At 52.3% G+C, this 21,717-nt stretch overlaps 9 protein-coding genes across 9 annotated transcripts; 5 read left to right on the plus strand and 4 right to left on the minus strand.

Annotated features, from left to right (window-relative positions):
- Positions 1–153: 153 nt before the first annotated feature.
- PSV08DRAFT_195031 (chaperonin Cpn60/TCP-1 family) lies at positions 154–2,096 on the plus strand. The gene is made up of 3 exons (XM_014229068.2): positions 154–224; positions 283–1,556; positions 1,612–2,096. Exons 1-3 carry the CDS (start codon positions 182–184, stop codon positions 2,005–2,007), a joined length of 1,713 nt encoding a protein of 570 aa, XP_014084543.1. The 5' UTR covers positions 154–181; the 3' UTR covers positions 2,008–2,096.
- A 722-nt stretch (positions 2,097–2,818) lies between these two features.
- Positions 2,819–4,414, plus strand: PSV08DRAFT_398897 (uncharacterized protein). The gene is made up of 4 exons (XM_014229067.1): positions 2,819–2,998; positions 3,047–3,188; positions 3,251–3,384; positions 3,442–4,414. Exons 1-4 carry the CDS (start codon positions 2,830–2,832, stop codon positions 4,137–4,139), a joined length of 1,143 nt encoding a protein of 380 aa, XP_014084542.1. The 5' UTR covers positions 2,819–2,829; the 3' UTR covers positions 4,140–4,414.
- A 1,312-nt stretch (positions 4,415–5,726) lies between these two features.
- On the plus strand, positions 5,727–7,209 carry PSV08DRAFT_384211 (pyridoxal phosphate-dependent transferase; the record flags this gene model as incomplete). The annotated part of the gene is made up of 2 exons (XM_014229066.2): positions 5,727–5,900; positions 5,965–7,209. The coding sequence occupies exons 1-2, from the start codon at positions 5,748–5,750 to the stop codon at positions 7,207–7,209; spliced, it is 1,398 nt and encodes a 465-aa protein (XP_014084541.1). The 5' UTR covers positions 5,727–5,747.
- Positions 7,210–7,541: 332 nt separating this feature from the next.
- PSV08DRAFT_384213 (glycoside hydrolase) lies at positions 7,542–8,261 on the minus strand (the record flags this gene model as incomplete). The annotated part of the gene is made up of 2 exons (XM_014229065.1): positions 7,542–7,947; positions 8,002–8,261. 2 exons carry the CDS (start codon positions 8,259–8,261, stop codon positions 7,542–7,544), a joined length of 666 nt encoding a protein of 221 aa, XP_014084540.1.
- A 3,118-nt stretch (positions 8,262–11,379) lies between these two features.
- On the minus strand, positions 11,380–13,015 carry PSV08DRAFT_215772 (glycoside hydrolase; the record flags this gene model as incomplete). The annotated part of the gene is made up of 2 exons (XM_014229063.1): positions 11,380–12,675; positions 12,730–13,015. 2 exons carry the CDS (start codon positions 13,013–13,015, stop codon positions 11,384–11,386), a joined length of 1,578 nt encoding a protein of 525 aa, XP_014084538.1. The 3' UTR covers positions 11,380–11,383.
- Positions 13,016–14,161: 1,146 nt separating this feature from the next.
- On the plus strand, positions 14,162–16,378 carry PSV08DRAFT_171165 (succinyl-CoA synthetase-like protein; the record flags this gene model as incomplete). The annotated part of the gene is made up of 2 exons (XM_014229062.1): positions 14,162–14,581; positions 14,663–16,378. 2 exons carry the CDS (start codon positions 14,162–14,164, stop codon positions 16,376–16,378), a joined length of 2,136 nt encoding a protein of 711 aa, XP_014084537.1.
- Positions 16,379–16,742: 364 nt separating this feature from the next.
- PSV08DRAFT_24715 (uncharacterized protein) lies at positions 16,743–18,602 on the minus strand. Its single transcript, XM_014229061.2, has 5 exons — positions 18,377–18,602; positions 18,097–18,305; positions 17,866–18,028; positions 16,943–17,792; positions 16,743–16,880 (listed from the first exon to the last, which is right to left on the minus strand). The coding sequence occupies exons 1-5, from the start codon at positions 18,441–18,443 to the stop codon at positions 16,856–16,858; spliced, it is 1,314 nt and encodes a 437-aa protein (XP_014084536.1). The 5' UTR covers positions 18,444–18,602; the 3' UTR covers positions 16,743–16,855.
- Positions 18,603–19,825: 1,223 nt separating this feature from the next.
- Positions 19,826–21,003, plus strand: PSV08DRAFT_215779 (immunoglobulin E-set). Its single transcript, XM_014229060.1, has 4 exons — positions 19,826–19,987; positions 20,064–20,383; positions 20,438–20,486; positions 20,543–21,003. Exons 1-4 carry the CDS (start codon positions 19,897–19,899, stop codon positions 20,671–20,673), a joined length of 591 nt encoding a protein of 196 aa, XP_014084535.1. The 5' UTR covers positions 19,826–19,896; the 3' UTR covers positions 20,674–21,003.
- On the minus strand, positions 20,556–21,631 carry PSV08DRAFT_359003 (uncharacterized protein; the record flags this gene model as incomplete). The annotated part of the gene is made up of 1 exon (XM_014229059.2): positions 20,556–21,631. The coding sequence occupies one exon, from the start codon at positions 21,629–21,631 to the stop codon at positions 20,891–20,893; it is 741 nt and encodes a 246-aa protein (XP_014084534.2). The 3' UTR covers positions 20,556–20,890.
- Between the last annotated feature and the right edge of the window lie 86 nt (positions 21,632–21,717).

Below are 21,717 nucleotides of genomic sequence, written 5' to 3' on the forward strand. Positions count from 1 at the left end.
CGTGTGAGGGCAGCGTCTAATGTGTGGAGGGGCCGAGTCATCGGCGCAAGGGTCCACTTTAGCGCGACTGGCACAGCAGCGGAGCTACAATTCGCCGACGCGGGCGGCGGGCGTGCTGGAGATTTTCTGGACCGCGTAGAGGCAGCAAACAACACAGCGACACAGCTTGGAATACGACGACATGGCAGGAATCTTCGAGCAGTCACGCAGCGGGGGCACTCTGTGTAAGCTTGGCCAGCTCTGGTCGTGGAGAACAGGAATATGGACTAACTGGCAAAACAGTCCTTGGAGGCCAGAAAATCAGCGGCCAGGACATTCGCGACCAGAACGTACTTGCAACAACAGCCATTGCCAATGTCGTCAAGTCGTCCTTTGGGCCTTCAGGTCTCGACAAGATGATGGTCGACGACATTGGCGATGTCACAGTCACCAACGACGGCGCCACCATTCTCAGTCTGCTCGACATCGAGCACCCCGCAGGCAAAATCCTCGTCGACCTCGCACAGCAGCAGGACAAGGAGGTTGGAGATGGTACAACTTCGGTCGTCATAATAGCAGCTGAGCTGCTACGGAGAGCCAACGAGCTTATGAAGAACAAGATTCACCCCACCACAATCATTACAGGCTACCGGCTGGCTCTGAGGGAGGCTGTCAAGTACATGAACGAGAACATTAGCACAAAGGTCGATGCTCTAGGCCGGGACTCGCTAATCAACATTGCAAAGACATCCATGTCCAGCAAGATCATCGGCTCCGACTCTGACTTCTTCGCCAACATGGTCGTAGACGCCATGACCGCTGTCAAGATGACAAACAATAAAAACGAGGTCAAATACCCGGTAAAGGCTGTCAACATCCTCAAGGCACACGGTCAAAGCGCCACCCAGTCGATACTCGTCAAGGGCTATGCCCTCAACTGCACAGTCGCCTCGCAAGCTATGAAGACACGCATCACCGATGCTAAGATTGCCTGTCTCGACATTAACCTGCAGAAGGAGCGAATGAAGCTTGGTGTACATATCACCATTGACGATCCGGAACAGCTGGAGAAGATCCGCGAGCGTGAGGCTGGCATTGTTACTGAGCGTATTGAAATGATCCTGAAGGCCGGTGCCAACGTCATCTTCACCACGAAGGGAATTGATGACCTCTGCCTAAAGCACTTTGTTGAGAAGGGCGCCATGGCGGTGCGAAGGTGTAAGAAGGAAGATCTACGAAGGATAGCAAAGGCCACCGGAGCTACCTTGGTCAGCACTCTCTCTGACTTGAACGGCGACGAGAAGTTTGAGGCAGCCAACTTGGGTTACGCAGAGGAGGTATCACAAGAGCGCATCTCAGACGACGAGTGCATCCTTGTCAAGGGCACCAAGGCTTTCTCTTCTGCATCCATCATCCTGCGAGGAGCAAACGACTATGCCCTCGATGAAATGGAGCGTTCGGTGCACGACTCATTATCTGCCGTCAAGCGCACGCTGGAGAGTGGACGTATTGTCCCAGGTGGTGGCGCCGTTGAGACTGCACTGCACATCTACCTGGAAGAATGGGCAACGTCAGTGGTATGTTGATTCTGACTTTCCTTTCCAGTATTCGGTCGCTAACCTATATATGCAGGGTTCTCGTGAGCAGCTTGCGATAGCCGCTTTTGCACAGTCTCTACTCGCCATCCCAAAGACTCTGGCAATCAATGCAGCCAAGGATGCCACTGAGCTAGTTGCTAACCTACGGTCGCGACATGCTCTTTCACAACGTACAGTGAATCCAGCCGACCCCTCATCGCAAGATGCCAAGCAGCTTGCAAAGTCCAAGAGCTACAAGAACTACGGTTTGGATCTTACCAATGGCAAGGTACACGACACGCTCAAGGCTGGTGTGCTGGAACCCAGCATGAGCAAAGTCAAGCAGTTGAAGTCGGCAGTGGAGGCGTGTGTTGCTATTATGCGAATCGATACCCTGATCAAGCTGGATCCGGAAGAGCAAGGTGGCGGTGACGATGGGCATGGACATTAAAATCGCGTAAAGTTTTTGCGGAAAAGAGATAGTCCAGAAAAGATCACGACAGCGTAATGAAAGGCTTCGACATGCCCACGTGCACAACCACGATGCTCGCTGCGCTGTGCATGCAAAATCAACCCTGACTAACTTGAAATATCTGACAGCTGCGGCTTAGGCGCAAGGCTCTTTGGGGCGGGACATGATACCATGATGAGGGGTTGGTCAACCCGTGTCGTCCCAAACGAGCCGTTGGCGTACCGGTGAGGCATGTACACTCCGAGTAGCGACCGAGGGTTGCCTGGCGGTCACTTCAAAGGGAAGTATTGGGGCTAGCGGCTGGTGCCGAGGCCTATCAGAATGCTGGCTACACGACACGGGCGGGTACCGCCTGGCTGTGCTGGCTCAGCTCGCTTACCCTTGAACGTCACTGCACCATGTTCGCTGTACAATCGCTGGCCTGTTGGGGAGCAAGAGAGAAACATCAACATGGAGGGAACCACAGACGGAAACATCAAGATTGAAAATTGAAGGCGTGCAACAGCGGGAGTGCTGTGAAAAAGTTGCGAAATGCAGGCCAGCACTGCTTCTGCAAGACTCATCTCCCTCTACAGGTCAAGTTCCTTGGCACGCTACCCCAGCTGAACAGCCTTCATTGTGCTCGTCCCAGATGTGTACTGACCTGCAAGCCCCAGCGGGTCTCTGCGTCGCTGCCCGCCTGACGGCGCTGGAATTAGCATCGCTTGTAGCCCAAACCATATGTAGGTACCTAGCTCAGTGAAATCTACATTTAGCCCATGGTTTCCCCCCTTTCTGTTACAATTCTTCCAATCCATACCAATGGCATCCGTTATGCTCGGACCTTTGCTGCTCGCCCTTCTACTTCAAGATGGTGCTGCTGCTATCATGGCCGCACCGCGGGCTGCAATTACCCCTGCACCAGTGCTGAAGAGGGACGTCACTACCATTGGATACATCTCTACACGAGAATATGATGGCACCACGTACTGTGAGTCGATATACTCAATCTACTCTGGTTGTTACTGACCTGTCAAAGGGGATACAATCACAGCCAATGAACAGGGCAATGCAATCGCGACATCCAGCAACCTGTTCCAGATCTGTGACCCAGCAAAGCCATGCACGTTCTTTTCCTGCTCAGGTGACTATGTTATCATGCCTTCTTCCTCAATCTTTTGGTATGTCGACTCCATGGACTATGGTTTGTCTTTACCTACAGTTGCTAACCCATGTCGCGCAGTGGAGGACCATCTAGCACATGCAGTTACTGGGAATTGGCCACGAATATCAACGACCAAAATCCACTGACTAACTACTGGTGTGATGCCAAGACAAGTGTTGGAGGCATCATCTACATGACAACGCCAGAAGCTGGTGAGCCAATTTCTCTGCAATGTCGCCAAATAACACTGCTGACATGACATTCTACAGGAGCAACAACAAGCGCAGGGGTCAAATCTACCACCACCAAGGCAGCCTCGGTAACCTTCACATCAGCTACTAATATCGCAACTGACGATGTGACATCCATTTCCACCTCAGGGCCAGGCTTGGGCGAAACCAACGATGGTGGTAGCTTGACTAAGAGCAAAAAGAAAGGCTCAACACCAATAGGACCCATAGTTGGTGGTGTCGTCGGCGGTGTCGCAGTTCTAGTCGCCATAATCATCGCCGTCTGGATTGTCCTCAAGCGCAAGAAGAAGAACAAGACCGACAACAACATCCCTCAAGCCGCACAAGGCCCTCCAGCTCCTCCTCCTGCAATGCAACAAAACCCCCAGCAGCCACCCGCAGGCGTCCAATACTACCACGAACAAAAGCCCGTTCCCCAACCACAGGTGCAGCAAGTACCTCCTCCCCAGCCATACGGTCACTACGACCCCAATGCCCAACCTGCCCCTGCACAGCCCTTCTACGACCCAAATGCTCAACCGGCATACGCGCAGCAGTCGCAAGCCGGATACGGCGCACCTTCCCCCGACAAGACCCCGGCACCCTTGGCTACCGGCCAGCAGACTCATTCATATTACGCAGATAACGCGCCGGTTAGTCCTGTGCCGCAGTATTCGCCTAGCCCATCACCTGCGATCCCAGCCAACGTGAGTGAGTTGTCGAGCGGAAGGATGTGAATGTATTGATGAATATGAGATGGGGTAAATAAAAATGAGTTTGTGTAATGGTTATATGTATCGAGTCTTGTTTAGCGTGGGTGGATGTGAAGGCAGTCTGTGAGCATGGATGCTGATAGCAATGATTCTGAATTAATGATACCCTTTAATGAACTAGACAAGCGTATGAGCAAGTATGCATGGATTCATGCTTTGATGGGACTGTTTACAATGTCTAGCGACTTTGTATGTACACACATACTTTTATCATTTTGCTCTAGTACATAGCACGCGCGATATTCAGAAAGTCTTCTACCACGTACCCTAGGTGCAATTACCATCTCAATTTCCGCAAAAAAAGGTATCTGTAGGCGACCTCGTCCCTAGTGATCAGGGGTCTGCGGCGCAGCACACTGTACATATCAGTGATGCATAACTGCGCCACATCGGTACTTGTGTAAATTTCATGAATGCCAGTAAGGAAGCGGTTATTGGACAGTAATGAGCGACGCCAAGCGCGACTTCATTTCCACACGTGTCGTATTAGTACAAGGATACTACGCCAGAGCTTAACTTGTAACACCCCTTATCGTTGGGTCCTCTCTAGGGAGGACCCTGTAGTTTCTAATCCGGACACCCTAAGTCCCCTTTATTAAGACTCTTCTTTTGACTAAGTATTCGGTGCAACTCCGAGGAATTTTATGGAACTATTCGATGTCAAAGGGTTTTAGATTTTCCACTGTCTGAAAAAAAGAAATGGAGGCGAGACGCGACGGTGGTTTCGATTGTCAAGGTAGGAAGATATTGCAGAACGGTATTGGACCTATGCGATCTCAGCGTAAGACGCCACTAATTTACATCCTTTCCAAGTCTACTAGATACTCCTAGGATGTACTGGAAACTCGTATCAGCATCCTCTTTGTCGTATTAAATAAGATTACTGCATTTGAGGAAAGATCAGAATGCGGTTCAGTCAGTGCAACAGGCTTGTAATTGAACCTTTTCAATTGTAGATTCCTGGGGACTAATAGAAAACATTGGGTTGTTTCAAAACTCGAATGATGGCCGGACCACTAAACTCTCCTGCTGACGAGTTTTATATCGACAAGGATAACATTTTGTGTGTACTAAACCATTAACTCTTAGTAATATTAGAACATTTGCTGCATCGATTGCGATTTTGCTTAACGAAGAGACATTACATATTGCCAAAGTTTCTTAGTATGTATGTTGATAGTGGTTGGATTGAGGGGAAATACAATTCGTGCTCGGCATAATAGAGTAGTAGGCGTCATTGCCCGTGACTTCACCATGCAGCAATCTTATCGTGACCAATTGGCATTCGGGCTCCATACAGCTGCGCCGATAACGACAACTGTATTTACTGGAGGTCTGATTATTGCAGTTGAACCGTTTCCCATAAACAATACGGAACTGGGTAGTTTTCAGTCCCCGGAATCAGCCCGTCTCTTCCTCACCTCACCTTCTCCGTCGGAAAAGATAAGACGGGTCCTATGTGTACACCACACCGCTCAACAACATGTTTGGTTAAACAAGTCTTATTGAGCATGCATACGCCCTGGTTCTAGACAATACCCTGTATTTGTAGTGCAGCAACTAAAGCACACAATGTCTCGACCATACGACAACGCAAACATTGACCAACTCCAACGCGATGCTGACGACTGTCTACTTACGTATGGAACAGCCTTCCACTCCGAAATTATCACATCTACAGACGGCGTCTATGTCGAAACCGCATCGGGCCATCGCATGATGGATGTACGTTACTCTCAGCCCAGCCATCTCAAAAAAAAAGAGCACTCCACTGAATTCTCCACCACAGTTCACTTCCGGCCAAATGAGCACCCTAATCGGCCACGGCCACCCGGAAGTCGTCAACGTAATCCAAACCCACGCCCAGCACCTCGACCACCTCTTCAGCGGCATGATCAGCCCTCCCGTCATCAGCCTCGCCAAACGCCTCACCAGCGTCGCTCCCACTGGCCTCGACAAAGCCTTCTTCCTCAGCACCGGCGGCGAAAGCAACGAAGCCGCCATCCGCCTCGCCAAGTTCTTCACTGGCAAATTCGAAATCGTCGGCCTCGCAGCGTCCTGGCATGGGATGACGGGTGCATCGCTCGGGGCGCAGTATCACGCTGGACGATCTGGCTACGGACCCAATATGATTGGGAATTTAGCGCTGCCGACGCCGAATTCTTATCGCTCCATTTTCCGGAAGGCAGATGGGACGTATGATTGGGAGACGGAGCTGAATTACGGGTTCGATTTGCTAGACAAACAGTCTTGTGGTTCGCTTGCTGCTGTTATCGTCGAGCCGATTTTATCCAGTGGGGGGATGTTGGAACTTCCGCCGGGCTATCTCAGAGCTTTGAAGCAGCACTGTGAGAAGAGGCGCATGTTACTGATTGTCGATGAGGCGCAGACTGCGCTTGGGAGGGCGGGCGATATGTTCGCTTTCACCCATCATCCAGAGGATGAGGGCGTGGTGCCTGATGTTCTGACTCTAAGCAAGACGCTGGGCAACGGTATGCCGCTCAGTGCGGTCCTGACGTCGAACAAGATCGCCAGTCATGCGAAAGAGAATGGGTTTCTGTTCTACACTACGCATATTAATGATCCGCTTCCTGCAGCGGTTGGAGATAAAGTGCTCGAGATAGTAATTAGAGACGACCTTTGTGCTCGGTCCAAACGGCTCGGTGTGAAGCTTCAAGCCGGGCTCAAACGGCTCCAGTCTCGCTATGGATGTATTGGCGATGTGCGTGGTCGCGGTCTCATGGCTGGTGTGGAGATTGTCAGTGACAGGAAGACGAAGGCTGGGGCTCCTGATGTCGGAGCTGCGGTGTCACAAAAAATGGAGAAGATGGGGTTGTGGGCGCAGTTGGCTACAATGGCGTCGTTTGGTGGTGTTTTTAGGATTGCACCCCCGATCACTGTTACAGAAGAGCAGCTGGATGTTGCATTGGGGGTCATTGAGGAGGCGTTGAGGACGACCCCTGGCACTATGCCGTTGTATGCGACAGAAGGGGCAGTGGTAGATGGCCAGCCTGTTGTAAAGTCAAATATTTAAACTTGGCACCACAGTTTCATGCTGCGAGTATTGAACTTTGCTTATTTTTATCCATGCAAGGATTCTGGAGAGATGGCTCGTAGAAAACGTCATCATCTGTCAAACAAATCAAAGTTCACTTGCAAGCAAGAACAGGAAAGAGACAATTGTGAGCAATGACAAGATTTTGACATTGTTGAGCTATAGACAAATCGGGTTGATAAAGATAGTATATACAGAAAAGAATCCACCAGCTCAGCTAGCACAGCACGTAAACCGAAAACCACGCCTGTCATCTTCCAGTCGTTCAGAGAGCCATCGGGGCCATTCGTTTAATCTTCTGAGAGAAGAATTTATGGGCAGTTGACGGTGATCTGGGCGTTACCAGTGGAGAAGTAACCCTCAGTGGCAACAATCTGGTAGTAGTGCTGACCAAGGTTCATGCCCTTGCTGGCCCAGGCGTCAAAGTGAGTCTTCATGTTGACGGATCCGGAAGATCGCTTGTTCTGACGAACAGACCAATACTGCTGAAAGGTCCTGGTGCCATCAATGGAGGGCTGGTTGGTGCGGGTCGACTGAGCGATCTTGTAGGAAGAGCCGTCAGAGGTGACAGTACCCTTGTTCTGGGACTGGGAAGATGGGTCGTAGGTGCCGAAGTTCTCAACGACGTAGTACTCGACAAGGGGGTTGCGGGTCCAGCCGTAGACGGCAAGGTAGGAGTTGCCATTGTAGTTGTAAGTACCAGAGTAGGTGATGGTACTGTATCGATGTTAGTGTCTGTAGTATATCAGAGTTGAGTAGGGCAGTCCATACCGGGCAGTTCCTGGGTTCCATCCCTTTCCACCGACGAGGTTGCCGCCGCTTCCCCAGCTTACGCTGTAGCTACCACCAGCACCGTTGGTGTAGGTAGCGCGGGCACCGCCATCGGACCACCAAGACCAGAAGCAGCCGTTGTGGGTACCCTCGCCGTTGGGGGTGTTCTGACGGGCAACGAGAGACACATCAGTGGCGGGGGCGGCAAGAGCACCGGTAGCCGCAACAGCAGCGGTGATGATGGAGGTGAAAGAAACCATTTTGATGGTGTTGTTGTTGTTGAGTGAATGAAGCGAAAGGAAGTGGTGGTTGTGGGGATGATAGTCTGCCTTGGAGCCGACTCAGGATGGCTTTATACTCTCCCTCCCATGGCATGTGAGTGGAAACAAGACCGGATGTTGTGCACAGCCAAGACAAACACCCTCGTCATGATAGCGGTGTTCCATCTGCTAGAGTAATATCAGCTAGGATGTAGATCGAGCAGCAGGCAAGGCGGAAAGTAGACAGTAATTTGTTTGACTTGGCTTTTTCGTAAAGAAAGAGCTCAAGAGGAGCTGGCTTGAGCCAATGGAAGAAGAGAAGTGACCAAAAGTTTCGTATTTGGAGAAAAACGGGCAACGATGGTTGGCTCCAGAGATGAAACGGTATGGGTGGGGCAAGGCTGTGGAGTCATTTACTTAGAGGCTGCAATCTGCTACGTCCGGACCTGTGGCTCCCAAAAGGAATCGCGCAACAGCAGTGGCGGAGACGACCCTCTCCACTCAAGCCTCCCACTGTTCCGCATGCATGTGCCAAGCTTTCCACTTTTAATCTTTGCCCACGGCTAAACAATCGCTTGGCAGGAGTCGCGAATCCAACAGCCGTGAGCTTGTTTAATCAAACTGAAGCCGTGAAACACGTGTGGCCAAGGTGGTGCGTAGAGCTGGCCAGTCGCTCCTGAGCCCGGGTCTATTATTGAATGCGATATACAGGTCGAAAGGGCGCTGTGTAACGGTTGTGCCTTGGTGCCCAGACGGTGGAAAGCGTAGATGGTGACGAGAAAGGGCCAAGATCTGCGGCGAAGGCGTCCAACTCTCCGATGAAATGCGCAAATTTGCCGGGCCCACGTGCCATGCGCTCTGGCTTCTCCTCGTGCAAACGCATCTGTTCTAGACCAAGACGAGAAGGCCAGCAAAGGAAACGTCCATCCTTCGAAAAAAACATTCCGGGTGACGGGCTGCTCCACCGTTGACGATGGAAGTCTCCACGCCGCGCCGAGCCAGGCGGGGGCCCGGGTTTCATCAACATTGCCGCCAGAACCAGGCAATCGTCACGCAGCAGCCGCACATCCGAGAAATGCCTGCAGCCTTAACCAGGCCCATAGGCAATATAGCCAGCGTATGTGTGTGTAAATGATTTTCTTTGTTGTTGTGCGCTGGCGCATGAAGCCATGACAAACATACGCATATCAGGTCATGCACTCGGCACCTACATTTGCTTCTGCCGGCTTTGGCAAGCTACCCTAGCCCTATAAGCTTGCCGTTTGCCGACATAGTACGGAGAATTATATGCGTCTCCATCGTGCTAGTGATCTGGGGAAGTTTAGCCCAACGAATCACTATTTAACCACAGTTATTATGCAAACCAACTTTACAAATCGCCTTTCCTAGCCTTTTACTAGCAAAATAGGCGCCTGCACCCCGGATTTGAGGGGTACATATGCATGGAATTACGTCCTTGGGTGCCGAGTGTCTTGGTACTGCACAAGACGTCTTGTCCAGGCTTGTCCCGGTGGAAGAAGTGGTGTTGTGTGGAGCTTGATTCAACCGTTGTTTTATGAAGGGGAAGGCCGTGTACGAAGGACTGTGCAGAGAATGAAACATCAACTTGAAAGCTCTCAGAATAGGCTCAGAATGTACGCAGAGCTGATATTGCGTAGTATCGAGGTTGCGCCATACGCCTAGAGGCCCCTTTACCACGCAGCATGCAATATCAAGGTTTTAGCAGGTCGCTGTTGTAATCAGCCGGCTGGGTTGGGGTCAGCAAGAAGCCGTGCAGCTCTGCACAGTGTGCTTTGGAAGCATCGATGACGAGTTTAGTTTTGCGAAAATTTCACCAAGTGCTGTATCTATCTGATCGATCTTGTGCGGTTATTGTAGAGATTTGAAAACTTGACAGGCGCCGGTTCTGTCTGTCTACAAAGTAGCTTGATATCAACTCTACTCTTACCATAGAATTTCCAGCAGAACCAAATGCCTATCAAGACATTTACGGAGAGGCTAAACACAGCAGTAACAGCGAGAGAGGAACCTTCGTAACGAGAGGACAAGATGGTGTCTTTCAAACCAAGACATGTTGTTCACCATCGACAGTGTTTAAACACTGTCTCACTACAACCTCACGATATATAACTACACTCCTGAGATACATTGTAAGAAAACTTCACAACACAAAGAGATTATACGTATACACAGACAGAACATATACACAAAGAAAACTTACACAATGCTATCCTCACGACCATATATATATATACGATTATCTCCAACCACGATCCTAGAATCCACCAAAAGAGATCAATTACTACACAACCAACAGCCCAACACACAAACACACACACATTAAACGCCTAATCACTAGATATAACACACCAACAAGTCAATATGTGCCAATACAACTTCGTCCGTTTCACAGCCTGCAATCACACAGTCCAGGACAAGGATGTCCCCCTTGAGCGCTGCAAGTCGAAGACACGCACACTGTGGCAGAAGGCGTGTGACCAGTCGGAGACGGTAGTCATTTCGCAGAACGGGCTGTGCAAGGAGTGTGAGGACAAGCTGGAGGGGAAGTTGATGAAGCTCAAAAAGCTTCAGGATAAGGAGTTGCGTGCAGAGGAGAAGGCGAGGAAGAAGTTGTAAGGTTAGTTGAGGGCAGGCTACGCTGGATGCGGCGAGCTTGAGTAGGGAAGAAGAGGTAAGACTGATGGATGGAGGGCATGGGCACGGAGTTAAAGGTACAGAGACTGTTTTAGGTTTGTCATATTAGACATGGATAGGATATCATCAGGACAACAAGATCAGGAATTCTATACTGCTTTATTGATTCACACATGTAGCATATGCACTGATAGGCATAGACCAATAATCAAGGTGAAGAAAGAGTAATAGAGACATTGATATGTACAAAGCGAGGGTATATAGCATTGCATGCTGTGATGCTTTCCAAAAGAAACAGAAAAAAAAAAGAAAAATGTAGTATCCAACTCCACGCTAGTAATAGGTCATGATTCCAGTCATAAACATCGTGATTCCATGTTTCTCTTTCACCTTGCCAAAAGAAAAGAAAAAAGAAAATGGAAAACAAAGGATACGGTCCCGTTCTAAAAACCTTGCAACGCGCATGACTAATGCACAGAAATCTTTCTTGCTCTAGCAGCCTGCAAAAAGGCACCATAACTCCAAGTCAAATGCTGGGCACCACGCATGTACCCAGTTACACGGTCAAACTGCTCACTCATGCTGCCCTCGGCATCCACATGCGTCTTGACGACTTGCAGAAACTCGTCGCCGGTGCTCTGAAGGCGCTCGATGACGGAGTGGAAAAGGGCGTCTGTGGGGCCAAACGTGCCAACGTCGACATCTAGGGAGGAGCTACCGAGGAGAGACTCGTAAAAGGGAAGGCCAACATCGGTAAGAGTCAAGTTGCCAGTTGCAGAGATGTGCGAGGCGGTGCGGTAAAGAATCTCGGCGGCAGAAGAGGTGCAAAGGAACCATGGGTTTCCACCACGGTTCGAGTTTCCATAGCCGTCGTATACATCCTCGGGATAACGACCAAGGCCTGTTCCCTGGAATGTGGACTCGTCTACGTCGTCATCGTCGTCATCCTGGCCAGAAGGATTGCTGTTGATGGGGAAACGGTCGCGCTGGTCTCGAGTCAAAGCAAGCAGAGAAACAAGAATCTCGTCAGACCACGGAGGGTACACAACATCATCATCTTCAGATCCGCTCTTAGGAAGGGCGTGCAAAGAGCCGAGAAGCAGTCCGCAGTCGAGGCCACTCCTCTTGCTCCAAAGCGTCTCAACAAGATGTCCTTTTTGCGCATTCCAGAATTTGCCCAACAGGTTCTCAATGTAGCCAGCTTGCTTTTGGTACCAATCCGCCGCACCGACGTCTCCAAAGACTCTTGCCAGGTGACTGCCTTCCCTCAGACTCCTCGCGCTGACCATGAGGGTGAAGAAGTGCAGGCCCTCGACCTCTTCCCAGAGATCGAACCCTGACTGGTTCCAGAAATGGCTGACATACTCGAGATCTGCTTTGATGATGCTACGAGGGGGCATTTCAGCGGTGTAGAACGAGCCAAAAAAGTCTTCCGAGTTGGGAGAGCTCCATAGTGAGGGATGGGATGCATTGTACTCGCGGAGATAATGCATAAGCGTCAGTGCGCGAAGGGCCGGCCCATCGCGCTGAGGTCGTCCCCACGAGCCGGTAAATGGCTTGCCATCGACTTGGAACTTGGGCTCACCTAGTCCGGAAAGGTCGTCAAATGTGCCAGACGGGTTTGAAGTGCGCTGAATGTCACCTTGGAGGGAGGTGTATGCGTCTAGGATGGTGGATAGAGAAGACGCACGCGAGGACGAGGGGTCATCGGCATAGATGTTGACGAGGGTATCCATGGTGATAGCAGCGTCACGGACCCCTGTGACGAGTTTAGTACCAAACGATTGCGGTATGACGTCTTAGAGATACTCACATTGGAACCAGTAGTCCGGACCGTCTTGACTAGGGCTGGCGATGACGGTGCCCTCAGCCACACCTTTTCCTTGGACATTGCTACCTCCAGGCGCGATGTTGGCGAGCAGTTTATCGAGTGCAATACGCTCTTCATGCTTTATCCAGGCATCAAGTGTGTCTTGAAGCGGTTGCTGTTGCTGCACACGGCTGGAAGCAGCAAAAGTGGCGAGGGAGGGAAGACGAGGTATTGATAATGTGTAGGCATGGTGGACGAAGCCTGTGAGGAGGAACACGCGAGGGAGCATGATGAGCGCCGAGAGTGCCTACCAGGGTGTGGATGGATGGATGGCTGGCGTGAGACAAAAAAGAAGCTTAGGTCTGCTGGCAGCTCATATGGGAGCCTTCAGAGTCGACTATGACGAGGAAGAGAAGCGCGATGTCATAAAGACTAGACGGTAGCACGCGAAGCTGGGCATAAAGAGCCATCGAAGCCCGTAGGCCATCAACGCCTTCCGTGCGCGCGCCATGCCCCGGACCGGCGACTATGACCGTGTGGATGATGACAGTGGGCCCTCGTGCCAGTGTTAGCGGGCGGCGTGGACGAGTAGGAGGCGGTGGAGGAGGTCGCGCGGACAGTTGCTCGTCCCGATCCAGCTGGCGGATGATGGTGAAAGGACCACGCGAGTCACGGCCAGCAACGTCACGCGACCCGCCCTCGTGGATCCGGGGTAGGCGGTAGGCAATGCAAGGCACTCAGAGGCTCGGCGTACGACACGCCAGGGTCATGACAGCGCACCACAAAGAAGCATGCCCATGGGCCGAGGCATCGACAAATGACGCTTTCTTTTTGCACCTGAAAGAAGCAATGTGCATAGCAGATGGCCTGGCTGCTACAAAAAGCACTTGGCTCGACCCCCGGGATGCATACGCCGAGATGGCTCACCCCATGTCTGGCCCCCCGAGCGGCTCTCGGGAATCAAGATGCAGGGCGTTTTGGCCAAAAGTACTAGCAGCAGACAAATCCCACGACTATGTACATGTACCTGATACATCATACATACATACATGTGATAATATGCAACATGGCATATGTACCGAAGGCTAGAACCTTCCCGGCATGCTCCGAGGTCCGGGTGGGTGAGGACTGCAAGGCGTGAGGGGTACACGGTGTCGGCTACTTGCATGTAACCGCCGCCCAATGAGCATCGGCTATTCCCAATACATGCCGTCAAGTCATCACCATGGACGTATATACACATGTACATTGATCTCAGACTGGCTGAGAGGCATCAGAACAATCGACTCTGAAACTGTCCTTTGGGCATTGGCCCTGTGTGCTATGACTGTTTGATCCGGTGAGTTTCCACATCTCACCTTGTCTGATCAGCCAGCCAATCATCCCATGCCGCGTACTTGAAGACGCACGTTCATCATATTCACCCCCATTCAACATGCTCTTGCACAAAACACACGCCCTGCGCAGCCCCGGGTACCGGATATGCCAAGCCTCCCTTTCCACGACAGCTAGACGCACCAACTACGATGCTACAATCCAGAACCTCAAGATTGGCTCTCACACCCGCGTCATCTTCCAGGGATTCACCGGGAAACAGGCTACTGCCAATGCAAAAGAGTCGATAGAATGGGGGACAAACGTAGTCGGCGGCGTCAAGCCCAATGGCTCTGGCGAGCATCTGGGGCTGCCTGTTCTGCCCTCTGTGAGAGCAGCAATGGAGCAGCTGAAGCCTGATGCAACGGGCATCTACGTTGCAGCCCACCAGGCTACTGCTGCGATTGAAGAAGCAATCGAAGCAGAGGTACCGCTTATCGTCGCAGTGGCTGAGCACATACCATTGCATGATGTTATGAGAGTGAGTCAACAGGCTCCGAACAACATGTCAGAGACACAGAGCTGACGCGGCTGTAAGATCCATTCCATGCTGCAATCCCAGTCAAAATCACGCCTTGTAGGTGCCAATGCCCCAGGAATCATCTCGGCTGTTGGGAAATGTAGGATTGGCTTCCAGCCACTACCAACATTTTCACCTGGTCACATTGGTGTCGTGGCAAAATCTGGCACCCTCTCCTATGAGACGGTAGCATCCTTGACAAGAGCCGGGCTCGGACAGAGTCTATGCATTGCAGTCGGTGGAGATGTGATTGCAGGAACAAACTTTGTAGATGCTCTCAAAGTCTTTGAGCATGATCAGGATACCGAGGCTATCATTATCGTAGGCGAACTTGGTGGTACAACCGAAGAAGAGGCGGCGGATTGGATCAGAGATTACAGAAAACGCGTGAAAAATCCCAAACCCATTGCTGCTGTCATTGGAGGTTTTCAGGCACCATATGGCAAAGTCATGGGCCATGCTGGGGCCTGGGTTGGTCTTGGAGAAGGCACCGCAGAGGCAAAATACAAGGCACTTGAGAGTGCTGGGGTGACTATGGTTGATCATCCTGCCAAATTTGGCGGGGTGATGAAGAGCATTCTTGCAAATTCTGATGGTAATGCTGGGAAGATTGTAGGCTCACACTTGTCAAGGTACCCTCTATTATGTTCTGACTTGTTACAGGAACAATCAGTAGCTCAGCAACGCCGTTCATATCACACATCTCTAAACCGAAGGCCAGCCATAAGCTCCTCTAAAACGGGTTCCTTGTCCACACAAAAGCGCTCCCTTCACCTTTCCAAAGAGCAGTCCACGGCCCTCCTTGAAGCCTTCAAAATCAACCTCACTATACCTCCAGAAGGCTCACCATCAACCCACTACCTAGGCATTTCTCCCGACCGTTCCAGCCGCTCTCCCTCTATCATTGCTGCTCCGACAGCCAACCCCTCCAAACTCAGCCACCGCATTCGCCGTTTCCCTTTCGACTACCGCACAGGACCCAGTCCATCTGCCATTGCCGCCGCAACAGCCCACATGCAACTCTCAGCCCTACCACCAAAATCCAAATCGCAACTCGTCCAAGCCATCCACAACCTATGGAACCTCTACACCTCCAAGGAAGCCATAGACGCCCACGTCAAACTCGCCCTATCCGTCGAATCCGACGACCTCCTCTTCTACGACCCCTACCTCTTCTTCGACGACGCAGCCTTCAAATCCGGCAACCGCCAGTCTGACCTCCACGCCCTACGCGACCAGACGGCAATAAGCACTACAGACCGCGAAGCAGAAGAAGCAGGAATCGTCTACATTCCCCTTGAATCACCTAGCAGTAGTGGTAGTTCCGACCCAAGTCCCAAAAACCTCGTCGGCACCCTAGTCAACGGCGCAGGCCTCGCACTCAACACACTCGATACTCTTGCCTTGCGCCTCGCACCCATGACGTCCGCTGCCAATTTCCTCGATACGGGCGGCAAAGCCACGTCTGCGACTATCAAGACGAGTTTCAAGCTTCTCCTCGCCGATCCGCGCGTCAGCGTCATTTTCGTCAATATCTTTGGCGGACTGACGCTCTGCGATATGATTGCTGAGGGTATCATCATGGCGTTTCGGGATGTGGGCGTGGAGAAGCCGGTTGTGGTGCGGTTGAGGGGCACGAATGAGGAGAAAGGGCAAAAGGTGCTGGAGGAGGCCAAATTGCCCATCTTTGCTTTTGATGATTTTGAGCAGGCGGTGGGCAAGGTGGGTGAGTTGGTTGCTAAGGCTGTGAATGCGTAAAGAGAGAGAGGAAAGATGAGATTAAAATGATTAGATTCGTCGCAGTCACTCACTCACTCACACACACTCTCTCTCACGTCCCTTTTCCCGGTCCAGTCCCATTGCGAATAAACATTGTGCCGCTGCGTCCGGAAATTTCCCCTTCCTTTCCACATCCCACCACCATGCCCCCCTTGTTCTACACAGAAGCAGGAAGGGGGAACGACATACGTAACAAAAACAAAGCCAAATTCACAAAAATCCTCTCGCATACGCCATGGAAGCTCAGAAAAAGGTGTAGTACATCGGAGTATAATAAGAAAAATAAGAGGTATCTCCAAGGCCGGAAGAAAGTGGGAAAGAAGGAGGGGGAGGGGGGAGAGGACATTCCAAACGATGGATCGAAAAAACCAAAGTAACCCAAAACATATCGCAGGAATTCGTTTGACAGTAAGTTTTAAAAAAAAGAAGATGGCCGGAGGGAATGTAGCAATGACACTATACAAAGTATTGGAATGCGGTTCTGCCAAAAAGTTAGTTATGTGCGCTCGAATGGTTGGTTCTAAAGATGGACAAGAAACTTACCCAATCGCTGCCATGACTCCCAGGCCAACAAGTGCCCTCCTTGTCACCTTTTCCTTTGTCATCTTTTGCTCGGTCGTGTACGCCTTTTTGGCGAGCTTGTTGAGGCGCTCATCAGCCAAATCTTCCTGGTCTAGCACTTCTTCGATTCCGCGCTTCGATGACCGCGCCGCAGCCGATGGCGAGCCGCCCTCGAGTTTCTGTGCTTCAGCAACCATGCGCTTGGCCTCCTCAATCATGGCCGTTGGGTCTTCGGGCTCGGGGAGCGCGGCGTGGTCGTGTGGCACATCGACCGTGACGCTGGTGCTGGTCTTTTCTGTGTCGCCATTTGTCTCAACAGTTTGCTTCACTTCAATGTGAACTGTGCCCTCCTGGACCTCGAGCTCTGGCTCTGGCTTCTTCTCAGCATCCAGCACCGCCTCGACTTCTTGCTCCACCTCCTTCACCTCACCCTCGACCGATGACGCAATCGACTCAGCAGGTGCTACGCGCCTGGCGATGCTGTTTTGGAGCGCAGTTGACGGGGTGACGGCCTCAATAGGCCTGAACATGTCATCTGCATGGGTAGCCTCTGGCTTCATAGCGCTTCTTGTCGACCGGCCCTTTCGCGGGGTCGCGTACTTGCGGCCTGGGGTCATGGCCTTGCTGGGTGAGACTGATCGGGCCGAGCGCGCGCGAGTTTGGCGAAAGCCAAATGTAGGAAGAGTGGCGGGCTGGGCGTTTGCAACATCGAATCTGGGAGGCATTTGGATGGGGGTGTTTGATTTATCCTTGCCGCCCTTTTCGATGGGCGCGGGGTCGAGGAGCGCCTCTATCCAGTGGCGCATCGAGTACTCCTCGGACAAGGCCAGAGCTAAGCGAATCGTGTCAGATGTCCATCATTTGCGAATTGAGGGATTTTTTTTATATTCAAGGAAGAAACTTACCCTCCTCTGGCGAAATCCAAACGCTTCCGGCTACCTCCTCGTCACCGGCTGAAGGGAATGTCTTCTGGTACTTGCGTTCGAGATCCTCTTCCTGGAGCGAAGCCCAGGGGAACGCAGCCTTGAACATTCCCGTCGCACTGATGTAACCGTCGCTGCTGCGTCGCTATTTGTCGCGTTAGTCGTCGACTGCGCTCAGGGCAATGCGCTTGGTGATTGTTTTGCATGGCGTACCATCAAGAAATATGACTCTGGGAAAGCGGACATGCGGTTTCGCGAAAAGATGCCGGATCCCGTCAGGTCCTTTGGCAGCGGAACCCGGAGGTGCGCGTAGTCGAAAGTGCCCATGTTTTCGAGCTTTGTCGCGTTGGTAATACCCGAGACGCCAGCCTTGACACCCAAGTTTGTTTGTCCGAGGCGACGTCTTTCAATGAGAATCTCGACTGGCGATCTTGTCAGTCGCGTTGCTAGATGGAGGAGATGAGAAGCGACGCGATGCGCGACGTGTACGTACTGGCCGTCGAGTCGGTGGGCTCAAGGAGCGGGTTCTTCCTTTCGGGGAGGACGCGATCAACAACCATTTTGGCGACGTCTGGGGGGTTGTCGTGGAAGAGGATATTACAATGGATGTATGGGAGGTGCGGCGCGCAGCGCGTGGGGTATCGCGAAAAGATTGCGAGGGAATAAGAGTGCGTGTTGCGCGTGCGATCGACGTGATGATGAAAGAGTGCGTGGTTGCGACAGAGGCGAACAGACAGACAGGCAGGAGCGATGGGGATGCTATCCCTGTGCACTAGCGCTGCCCACGCCCACGCCCAGTCCAGCCACCCCCGGGCAATGTCGTCGCGCGCATCAGACTTTGGCAGCGGCCTTATTATCACGTCCTTGTGGAGTGTCCATTCTAGAGCATTACTATATTAGTGCTACTGCCGATTGGCCCTGATGCTATTTCTTCTGCCCATTGCAGGCCCGATGAAGCGTCGTGCAGATTGCAGGCGCTGCTTTAAGAAGAGGGCCACTAGATCACGCGTTCGCCCTGTCGTGACGCGCTATGTACATATCCATCAGTACACAAACACACAAACATGTCTACGTACAATGACCGCACACTGGCAAGCTCCCTTTGTCTGCCCCAGGCCGCCAACACTGCGCCACCCAACAGTAGCCCGACGACATGCACACTCAAGCATTACGGTGGTGCCTCGCACGCTATTACATCGGCCTCCCTCGCTCTCCAGATACATGACAGCATCTAAGTAGGTGTGTACTTATACATACTTATCCATGCACCTGGGCAGTCATCCATGGGCCTGGCAATGTCAGCATTCAACAGGGCACTGCTCTGTCCCAGCATCAGCCCGGTATCGCTCGGCAAAGCTGAAGCAAAGAGCAACAATGCGAAGCAGCCATGAACATAAGCAGCCATCTGGAGCGAGCGATCCCCAGGACCTGCAGGGCATAATCCCCATCGCATCCAGATAATATCTCCGGATTGGTAGCCAGAGACTGTCTGCGACCAACTGCGCTAAACACGTCACCCTGGTGCCCTGGCGTCGACGGGCCAGAGACAATGGGGAGCGTCTCGACAGCAGCAGCAGCAGCAGCAGCAGCGGCGGCCTGAAGGCCTGTTGTTGCTTTTTCTCGTCTGTGTGAACGCGCGGGGCTGTGTCCCTGCACCGCTGTGAGACGTCTTCGTCCTCAATACACTTGTCGCCTCTTCTCTCGCTGGCCCCCTAGAGGACTGTGCATGATGCACTCGTGTCGCAGCACGAGTCTGGATGACATGCGACGTATCAAAGGGATCCACCGCCCACCCAGCGACGCGGCAGGCCCCGCCAGGAACCAGGCGCCTTAGCCGCTTTGAGCTGCTGGAGCGGTGAAAGTGCCCCGCTAACTTCGAGGCTCAACATGAGGCCGCGCCTACTTGGGCCCCTCATTCCTCCAATTGACCCTGATCTTCTCCACAACATTCTCTCGCCGCCTGTTGCCAGCCACACACAACCACCCATCCCTCTCTATCCAACCACACCCGCCATGGCCGACCACGCAGACGACCTCCACGCCGAGCAGACCGAGGGCTTCAAGGTCGGAGAGAAGAAGACAATTGACGAGTACCAGAAGCTGGGTACGTGGCAACCCCCATCGCGCGGCCAGCCCATACAAACAGCTTGACAACACTTGCTGACCTTCGACCGTCACAGACCAGAATGATGAGTCTCTGCAAAAGTGGAAGGCGTCCCTTGGCCTTGGCCAGGGCAAGGACATCTCCGACCCCAACGACCCCCGCAAGTGCATCATTCTCTCCCTTGGTCTCGAGGTAGAGGGCCGCGACGACATCATCATCGACCTGCGTGCTCCTGGTGCGCTCGAGGAGCTCGAGAAGAAGCCCTTCACCATCAAGGAGGGTGCAAGTTTCCGCATGAAGGCACAGTTCAAGGTCCAACACGAGATTCTGGCAGGCCTCAAGTACCTCCAGAAGGTAACCCGCATGGGTGTTAGCGTCAAGCTGCAGGAGATGATGGTATCTATCCTCACCAGACTCGTGCATCTACACATACGCTGACCGTCATAATAGGGTTCATACGGCCCCAACACTGAGGAGAAGCCGTTTTACGAAAAGAAGTGTACATGTCCCATTTCAACAAACACCCTCACGTCACTCTGCTAACTCTTCCTTCAGTCGAGCCCGAAACCGCTCCCTCTGGCATGCTTGGTCGCGGCCACTACACAGCCCTCTCCAAGTTTGTCGACGACGACGACCAGGTCCACCTGCAGTTCAAGTGGTCTTTCGACATCAAGAAGGACTGGTGATAGGCAATCGGCCAAGTCCGCATGTTGGGAAAAGGGTTGTGTTGTCGCACGGCGCAACACGGCAGTCTCTTTTAGTTGGAAGCGGTGGATATCCAGAGTGCTTGAGCTCCCACGAAGTAACGAAGCGACGGCTGACGGTCGACCGTTTGGACGGATGCACCAATCCGACCAGATATCGATCCTATAGCTTTGAAAGAATCAAAATTTTCAGGACCTTTTACGTCTCGTTCCGTTCTTGGGTCGAATGTGCTTGATGTTTCTCGAGCTGATCGAAGTGAAACCATCTCCCTGCAATCCTCTTCGCCTTGACGGTCCGACCCGCCCATGCCTGCCCACTGCTTCCAGAACCAAATCTCCGTGCTGAAACATTGAGAATGGATACTTCTTGCTCCCACGGATCTCCCATGATAGTTTCGCACCGGGTCTCGTGCTCAGCATCCATTTCAACATCCTCTTCATCAGGAACTGCAGAGGTCCCATAGTTTCCTTCACACTCGACTATATGGAGTTGGACGCCAGTGTTCAGTGCAGCGTCAGCCGCTGTAGCAAAGCATCGTGACAATCCCTGGGCGGAGAAAGAAGGCGTTGATGCGTGCAGAGCGAGTGGATTTACCAATACCACCCTTTCCTTTGATCTAGTCTCAGCTATGGATTCAGCCGCAGTGTGACCATATGCAGTCAAGTAGGCGAGCAATGCCTGTACAGATGGGCAGAAAGCAATTCTGACCTGTCGGCTCGTGAATAAGTTGTGGAGCGAAGGCGCAAGCAGTCGCTCTAGCTCGTCTGTGGCTGGCTCGCCGCGACTCTGCTGCAATGAAGCAGCAAGGTACTCCAAGAAAGATTCCTGACTGGAGCAGATGATCAACAGGGTTGGGCTCGTGCTGGACTGGGTAGTCAGGACATAGCGGAGGAACCCAAGCAGTGTTAGTGGGTGGAGCACCGTCGGCGTCGGCGACATGGCAGATGGAGTGTCGAATAAGTCACGGCTGCCATGTGCCCATTGAAGCGCGATGTCGATGTCTGCTGCTGCTGCTGTTGTGTGGC

This window comes from Bipolaris maydis (assembly GCF_028858645.1).
Source record: "Bipolaris maydis strain C4 unplaced genomic scaffold PSV08scaffold_2, whole genome shotgun sequence".
In the NCBI taxonomy this organism is placed as follows: Eukaryota; Fungi; Ascomycota; class Dothideomycetes; order Pleosporales; family Pleosporaceae; genus Bipolaris; species Bipolaris maydis.

What these genes read in the sequence shown, in the direction of transcription:
- PSV08DRAFT_195031 (XM_014229068.2), top strand. Translation starts at nt 182, where the DNA reads ATGGCAGGAATCTTCGAGCAGTCACGCAGCGGGGGCACTCTGT. An exon ending in ACGCAGCGGGGGCACTCTGT is followed by an intron (nt 225 to 282) that starts GTAAGCTTGGCC and finishes CTGGCAAAACAG; the next exon opens with TCCTTGGAGGCCAGAAAATC. An exon ending in AAGAATGGGCAACGTCAGTG is followed by an intron (nt 1,557 to 1,611) that starts GTATGTTGATTC and finishes CTATATATGCAG; the next exon opens with GGTTCTCGTGAGCAGCTTGC.
- PSV08DRAFT_398897 (XM_014229067.1), top strand. Translation starts at nt 2,830, where the DNA reads ATGGCATCCGTTATGCTCGGACCTTTGCTGCTCGCCCTTCTACTTCAA. An exon ending in ATATGATGGCACCACGTACT is followed by an intron (nt 2,999 to 3,046) that starts GTGAGTCGATAT and finishes GACCTGTCAAAG; the next exon opens with GGGATACAATCACAGCCAAT. An exon ending in CCTTCTTCCTCAATCTTTTG is followed by an intron (nt 3,189 to 3,250) that starts GTATGTCGACTC and finishes CATGTCGCGCAG; the next exon opens with TGGAGGACCATCTAGCACAT.
- PSV08DRAFT_24715 (XM_014229061.2), bottom strand. Translation starts at nt 18,443, where the DNA reads ATGGTTGTTGATCGCGTCCTCCCCGAAAGGAAGAACCCGCTCCTTGAG. An exon ending in CAGAGTCATATTTCTTGATG is followed by an intron (nt 18,029 to 18,096) that starts GTACGCCATGCA and finishes CGCGACAAATAG; the next exon opens with CGACGCAGCAGCGACGGTTA. An exon ending in TTGGATTTCGCCAGAGGAGG is followed by an intron (nt 17,793 to 17,865) that starts GTAAGTTTCTTC and finishes CGATTCGCTTAG; the next exon opens with CTCTGGCCTTGTCCGAGGAG.
- PSV08DRAFT_215779 (XM_014229060.1), top strand. Translation starts at nt 19,897, where the DNA reads ATGGCCGACCACGCAGACGACCTCCACGCCGAGCAGACCGAGGGCTTC. An exon ending in TGACGAGTACCAGAAGCTGG is followed by an intron (nt 19,988 to 20,063) that starts GTACGTGGCAAC and finishes CGACCGTCACAG; the next exon opens with ACCAGAATGATGAGTCTCTG. An exon ending in TCAAGCTGCAGGAGATGATG is followed by an intron (nt 20,384 to 20,437) that starts GTATCTATCCTC and finishes CCGTCATAATAG; the next exon opens with GGTTCATACGGCCCCAACAC.